Raw genomic sequence first — 7,904 nt, forward strand, 5'->3', positions numbered from 1 at the left:
TAATGAACATAGGCACTAATAGTGTACTATAATTATGTAATATAAATACTGCTACATTAGCAAACATATTACAACACATAAATGTGTCCAAGTAACACACAGCATACTTTAAACTTATGCAATGTTACACATCAAATGTATTCAATAAAAAAATTTTTAAAAAGTAAAATTTGAGCCATGGAAGATACTAGCTTTATGCCATAGACCACCAGCATAAATCAACAGACAGACAGTATACTTAACGCTTGGTGAAAAGTGAATTCGAAATAGCAGAATTGGATTCTGCTTAGTTATCTAGCTCCAAACTTAAAGTGCCTCATTAATACAGACAGTGGAGTAGGTAAAAAAGGAAAGTTCCTGATTTAAAGCATCTCTCAAATTAATGTTAGTTTACCTTATGCATAGTTCAAATTCTTTAAGTTGTCACGGAACATTTCACACAAATAGGGTTTCCCCGAGTGGGATCCACTTCCCTGGTTTCAATCAATTAAAGGCAGAGCATTTCCCTAATCCCTATCTCTAGATCAAATAGTCCCTCTCCACGAATCTGTTTCAAATGTTAATAAAGTTTTCATTTCCAAAAGGTTCAAAATGACAGAACAAAATTCTCTCCTCTTAAGAGCACGAAAATGACTTCTGTTTCTGTCTGCAGGTAGTGGAGGACATGCTGGAGGACGAGGAAGAAGAAGATGACAAAGATGACAAGGTAATTATCTTTCCCAGCACTTGGGTACCAGGGGATGGGGAAATGTAGACATGACACTGTTTTCACAGACAGTTAAAAAAGGAGTTGAAGTGTTTGAGTCCAGAAAATTGGACAGCGCTGTTTATCATCCTAACAATGCCACTGCATGTTGCAAAGAAGGAGAGAGGGCTATAAATCCTCTTCGCTTTTGTCCAGAGCTGGGTCAAATATTTTTCTGCCAGGAACAAAAAAAAATAATTCAGCTTGTCTGAAACTTGATAGCTCTCGTGAAGATAACAGCAGTGACAACTGTTTTTGAAGGGCAAAAATTTGTCCTATCTTGAGTATTACAAATCGGGCTACACTTCGGAGGAAGAGAGAAGTGAAAAAATAGCAGCCTGCTTAAGTTCAACATGGATGTTGTCATCTGTAATTTTCAAAGAATTGCTCAGCAAAAGAACACACGTGTGTGTGGAAGGCTTCAGAGGGCATTTACATAATCCCAGTGCTCATGGTCCTTGCCTGGACTTGACTTGGGGTAGCCCTGTGGCTCCTTGGTCAGGAAAGCCCGTTGACAGGTTATTTTCTGATTGCTGGTTGGCATGGGAATGATGACCACGGTAAAAAAAAAAAGAAAAAGCTAGTTTCTGGAATCGCTTGGATTGGCTGTCCCCTGTGTGGAGAGGGGATAAATGAAGGGATGAATTAGAATGACCTTGAACCACTGTGGTGGTGGTGTCTGGGGTCAGAAGAAAGTCTTTTTATGGCAAGGAGGATAGTGATGCTGGTTTATCAAAATCCTTGGGCATTTCTAGATCAAAAATCTAAAAGGTGCTAGAGTGAGATTGGGAGGGAAGAGAGAATATCATTCATTATTTCCAAATTGTTTGGCATACAAAACCAGATTTTGACCTTCACTGGAATCTGATTTCTATTATAATAAAGCAGTGAATTTTTGGAATAAAGGAGAACAACAGTATATCTTAATTTATGCCCTTGACCTTTGATTCTACTAGACATGTACAGTTATATCCTTGTATAAGAATTCACATGCTGGAAGCAAGCATTAGAAATGTTAAAAAAAAATTCACAGCGATTAGTCAAACTCCCACATGATTTTTTCTTGACTAATATTCAATGCTAGAAGGAGAATGAAAACATAGACACACACACACACACACACACACACACACACACACACTTTCTCCCATCTAATGTTGTTCCAAACATTTTTAAATTGATAGAGATTTTATGTGAAATTTTTCTTCTGTATATCATTTAGTCATTAGTGACATCATCAAACATAAACTAACAAAATCTCCTTCCTACAAAAACATGTATGTGCTTGTTTTTAATGTTAAATAACATGAACATACACTTCTGGCAATAAATGATATGATTTATTGTTAAGGTCAGTGTTAGAGCGGTAGAGAGCTTGTATTTTAACTCAACATGCCAGCCCTGAATCATCATTTCTCTGCTGATAAACACTGAGCTACCATCCATTTATGGCTATTTTCCCTTGCTTGTTGCTGCTTTATTATTAAAGCCACCATAAAGATTCATTCCAGCAGCGGGCGTTTCTCCAGAAATGCTAATAAATGGAAACCCTTAGTGAAGTCTAGTACTTCAATGTCCCTGCTTGAAGTCAACCTGTATTTTTTTTAGCCAGTTTGTTGCTACTCCAAACCACTAATCTCCCCTTTATGGTCATTTTTTTAAACAGAGAGGATGTTAGGAGTGGGAAGCAAATAACACTTGGTTAACCACCTCCCTAAAACCTAGATGTTGAGTGGAGCATGCCAGGTGGAAACAGCACCAAGTCTCTGGAGTGGCATCTATTGTCATCTAGTGTTTAGGGGTCTGGAAATGACACCCTGGTTCTAACACATTTGCAGATCTGGTTACCAGAGTTGATTGAAAGTGAGTGCTTAAATTACTGTGTGAATTCTACTGTATTCTTGCGTGCAGGACGCTGACAAACAGTGTGTTTTCCATATGAAAAGGTTGTGAGCTGATTTTCATAAATCCAACCCTTTATTCGAGGGATATATAAGGAGGCTTTTCTTTTCCAGTCACAATGCAATTGATAGCATAAAAATTATACCTGAACAAAAAGAAAATCTCAAGTATAATAATTTACAAAAGACTTTTAGGGGCTTGCGTAATGGAAGAATCCTAGAGTGGACGTGTTAAAATAGAAAGTTTTTACCATAAGAAATGAAAATATGAAAAGATCCTTCAAGTTTCCATTTACCAGCTTCCGTCTCTTGAGTGGCTGTCATAGTGGCAAAGGTTGTAAGTCTTGGCTATCAGTGTGTCTGAGTGAGAGAAGGGTAATTTCCTACTTTAAAAAATTCATTGGTTCCTCTGTTTAAAATTTGTGTATAGAGTTGTGCGTAATGGAATTTCAGGAGAAAACAAATGTGTTTTTTGCCATATGAGCAGGCACTGACCTCTAGCTCTCATTATTTCTCTGTTTTCTCATATGGCATAATAGTGGGGTCAGGTCAGTGAGTCCTCTTATAGGATAAAAGTAAAAAAGATTAATAAATGTGCCAAAGCCTCACTTTAATTGAACCTGAAGCATATGTTGCAAGTATGTAAAATATGTCCCAGATGTTACACCAAGGCTGGTTTCTGGGCTTTCCCTGATTACCACAAGGCAGCTATTAGTCCTATAACCTTTGGACTTGGGGGTAAATGGGGTATTACGTGGCACAGAATGAGAGCACCTGTTTTCCATTCAGCAAAGACCCCTGGCAGGCTTTGCCTAAGCCTGTCCATATGTTTTCACTTAGCAGATTGTTGGGCGATTATGAAAAGTGTCTTTCTTTAGAGCCAGCATTGATATTAGTCACTCACAATGAAAGGGCAAGTCATTGGCTACTTGACAAGGTCCGTGTGGGCATAAACCGAAGTCGTTTATTTCATTTCAGCTCGAAGTGTTTTCCCTCAACATAATTATATAGATGGCAAAGACACAGGTACAAGAAGTTGAAGCGGACACAGATTATAATTACTTCGCGTAACAGTTTCGTAAGAGCTTTTCTTTAGTGCTAACTTCAGCACCTGGGAAGACTTTGGTTAAAGTTAGTAAAAGCTAAGTCACAATTCACCTGGAACCACAGATCCTAAAGCTTTTCCATGCGATGGGCTTTTGAGGATTTTTTTTTTTTCGTGTGTCCTTTTTTATTAAAACAGCTAATCATTCAGGTGAGAGTTTGTGATCCTCAGACTTAGCCTTCATTCTAGGATCCATTGTCCACATTTGCCTGAACCTAAAGTTGGGTGGCTTCTCTCTTAGTCCAATTCCACGGTTTTCACAAAGGCAGAGAAGATGGGTTTTAAATGGTGGTTCTTAGTTATGAATCATTGACTTGTTTCACTTATCTGCATTATGTAGTAGTACTAGATGAAGCTCTACCAGAGATGAAATTTCTCCTGAATTAAATGTTAGAAAGACATCCTACTTTGTTCTCAGTTCCCTTTGTTGTAGAGCCTTCTCTCAGCCATCAGCCACAAAGTCACAGTTTGATCTGATTTTTGACCTGACACCAAATCCTGCCTTTGTGGTTAATAGAATATCTTAGTAAATACTTAAGGCTTAGCTAAATTACCTAGGTGGACCTATCAATAAGCCATCTAATAGTGTTTTTGACCGTGTTATTTATAATAATACATTGGTCAATCTGCATAATCTAGACATCTAATTAATGAAGATCAGCTTTCGTTTTGTAGCTTAAAAAGTTTAGGCATGCTTCCCATGGTCTGTTCTACCCTTGTAATGGGATCCAGCTGCAATATCAGGAAGCAGAAGATAGAATGCAGGTTTTCCTCAGGGTAAGCATGGATTCAGACGCATGGCATACTACTAATGTTTATTGATAAAAGATATTAAAGTGTTCAGGCATTTATGCTTGCATTGCTTCTCCTTTTTCCTCAGCCATTATGTCAAGGTTACTGTGTTTCAAGATAACTAGATGCAATGAATGAAACATATCTGAGTTACTTCAAAATACACAGATTGTTTGCTTTAATTCTTGAAATCTCTGTTTTCTGCTTTGATTCTCCAGCCCTACAAATGTATACAATATACCCAGGATGCATACATCTCTGCATCTCAAATCAAGGATGGGGTGGGGGAGGAGATACCTCTGATATGTGATAGAAGAAGATTCTAATCTGGCAACATGTTCTAGTTATATTCCATGAAACAATTACATGGTGGGGGAGCCGATCAAAGCTTTGGAGAAAGGCAGGGAAAGAGAAGTCAAGAAAAAAATTTATTTAAAAAAATCTTAATTCACATTTAACTGGAATAGCATTGTATTAGTTTATTAGTTTTCTATTGCTGCATTGCAAATGACCACAAACTTAGAGGCTTCAAACAAGCCACATGTATTAACTCTCAACTCAGCAGGTCAGAAGTCTAGGCATGGCTCAACTGGGCTCTCTGCTCAGAATCTCACACTCAAGGTGTCAGGCTGAGTTCTCATTTGAGGCTCTGCAGAAGAATCCACTTCCAAGCTCATTCGGTTTGTTGAGAGAATTCAGTTCCTTATATTTGGAAGACTGAAGCCTTTGTTTTCTTGTTGGCTTTTCACTCCCACTGGTTACTTTCCATGGTCCCTCCCATCTTTATATCCATCCATGGAGAAGCTCCCTTTTGTCAAATCTCTCTAACACTTTAACTCTCTTTCTTCAGGAAGAGCCTAGTCCCTTTTAAGGGTTCACCTAATTAGATCATGCCAACCAAAGATAATTCTTTCTTAAAGTCCACTGTGCCATCTAATATAACCTAATCATGGGATGGCTATACCATTATATTTCTAATTCCCTTCCCCTACAAAGTGAGGGGATTATACAGAACATATACACCAGGAAGTAGGAATCTTGGCAGTCATCTTAGAATTCTGCCACTGCATCTAGATCCACTCAGGCTCTGGAACAAAAATGGAACAGTCTTTGTGTTCCTTGTATGTATCTATTGCCAGGCAATGCCATAACTATCTTACAGTAAACAAATTAGGAAAGCCTGCCTGCACAGACACATCCTTTCAAAGATTGTAGGAAACATCTCATACCAGAGATAAAAACTGAAATATATTTTACTGAGGTAAACTTTATATTTTAAACTGAGTTATAGTACAGTATGTCCTACTTATTATCTAGTTCTCTGGGGTGAGGAGTGGTTGGGCATGCAGAAAGCCTGATGGAAAACATGTTCTTTCCCCTTGTTGCTTCCTTTTCTGGAGAAGAACAAAAACGAATAAAATAGGCAAAAAGCAAGGAAGGGTCCATTCCTCCTTTAGGGGATGTATTGGTGCTCAGACCCGCTAAGGTGATAGATGGCACACTGACCTTGAGTCAGCAGGAACACTCTACTTCATCTAGAATCATAGCAACATTCACACTAGAGGATGCCCAAGAGAAGTGTCAGAAGGATGCCTTGCTGCCCCATGGCTTTCTGCCTCCTGCAAGGCAGGAAGTCTTCTGAGTTTGCCTGCACAGTCACTGCCCTTACCCTGCCTCTGCTGGTGTTGCCCCTGCACAGCCCTTCGGCCAGAGCCCATCTGCCCCACCTGGCTGGACCCCTAAGGTGAAGCTCTGCAGCCTTGTGACTCTGACAGGTAGGTCAGGGGAGGTGTCCACAAGGATTGGGGTTTGCTTGATAAGTGCTGTGAGCCAGACTCCTTAGTGAGAGTTCACAACTAGGGGCTTCTGGCACCATGGCACCCAGGTGTTTCTCATTCCAGGACTCCCTTGTGGGCCAATAAAATTCCCAAGATCCTCCGAACAGCCCCACACACTCAGCACATCCCAGCCCATCTTCTCCTTGCTCCTCCTAGTTCAACTTCATTTAAAAATGGGGAAACTGCTCCAGCCAAACATGGGTGCATTGCCAAATAATAAGATATTATTATAGATAATTACAGATATTACAGATAATAAGTGGCAGAGCCAGGGCTGAAACTCAGGTTTTCCAAGTTTAGCATCTTTATCCTTCCTTAAAACTAATTTTTCCTGGAAAATAAAAATCAAAGAACAGATGCAAATTACTTTAAACATGCTCTTTAGGCATTCTGGTAGCATAATCAGGGAGTACAGCATCCATCCCCAGCCAGGAGCTCTTTACTTCTAGGTTTCCAGTTCTTCACACTGCTTTCGTGTACATTCAGCCCTTTCCCACTATACCAGCTAGGCAGGACTGTGGTGAGTGAGTAATAACCCCTCAAAGATGTCCTGCCAGAAGTTCTGCAGCCCGAGAGAGGGTGTGCCCTGTAATGTAGGCTCAACAGCACAAGAAGAAGCTGAAGACCCAGAACTACAGCAGCAGAAGGAGCTGCTGGACAGCACCCAATGTGGGGGAGTATGGAGCCAAGGCCAGAGCACTGGCGTTAATAAAACAAACTGATGGGGGGCGGGGGGCAGGGTAGGTTGGAGGGTTGAAGGGCTACACCAGCTTTGAAGATGGAGGAAGGTGACCACAAACCAAGACATGTGTGCAGCCTTTAGAAGCCGGAAAGGGCAAGGAAGAAGATTCTCCCCTAGAGCCTCCAGAAAGAAATGCCGTCATGCCCACATCTTGATTTTAGTTAACCCTGTGAGACCCACTTCCAATGTGCAGACCACAAAACTATAAGATAATAAATCTGTGTCATTTAAGCCACTAGGTTTATTCATTACAGCAGCAATAGAAACTAATACAGGTGCCTTCCAATGGCATCCCCCCCCACACACACATATATATGTACATTTTAAAGCACTAGATCTAAGCTCCTAATTTTTCCTTATTAACTTAATCTACTCTTCTATATAAATATGGCTACACAGTTCTTCATTCAATATGGAAACTAAAACAGTATAGCAAAGCGAATATTTTTGTCCGAATTGCCTTAGTTTTTATTCAGAAAAGCTTGTCCAAAGATGAGAGTGGGTTTGTACCCATCTCTAGTGCACGTGCTTACTTTCCTGTTGAGGAGCCTGTATTATTCATTGGTGAGTACAACACCAAAGCATGGTTAACTTGACTTATCATCAGGAGAATTTCACTTCCTTAGAACATTCATTCTATTCTAGAAGGCATCAGGACAGAGGGTATTAGCCCTATTTAGGTCACAGACCCTTTGAAAACCTGAAGAAAGCTGCAGATTTTTTTCCCCACCCTGGGGAAAAATATGTAAACACGTAAAAAAAAAAAAAAACAAAACTTTTC

The 7,904-nt window shown here is 39.9% G+C and overlaps 1 protein-coding gene across 26 annotated transcripts in view; it reads left to right on the top strand.

Annotated features, from left to right (window-relative positions):
• MCTP1 (multiple C2 and transmembrane domain containing 1) overlaps positions 1-7,904 on the top strand; it is a 534,016-nt gene that overhangs the window by 459,647 nt on the left and 66,465 nt on the right. For 25 of the 26 annotated variants that reach the window (XR_013556012.2, XM_078448001.2, XM_078448010.2 and 22 more), the window contains one exon: positions 653-706. Coding sequence is in view for 25 of the 26 variants with exons in the window: in XM_078448001.2 (XP_078304127.1) it covers positions 653-706 (54 nt within the window). In the remaining variant the exon portion in view is untranslated. Of the gene's footprint in view, positions 1-652; positions 707-6,242; positions 7,899-7,904 lie in introns of those variants that run through there. The other variant, XM_078447963.2, reaches the window with a different exon arrangement.

This window comes from Panthera onca, chromosome A1 (assembly GCF_046562875.1).
Source record: "Panthera onca isolate mPanOnc1 chromosome A1, mPanOnc1 haplotype 2, whole genome shotgun sequence".
In the NCBI taxonomy this organism is placed as follows: domain Eukaryota; kingdom Metazoa; phylum Chordata; class Mammalia; order Carnivora; family Felidae; genus Panthera; species Panthera onca.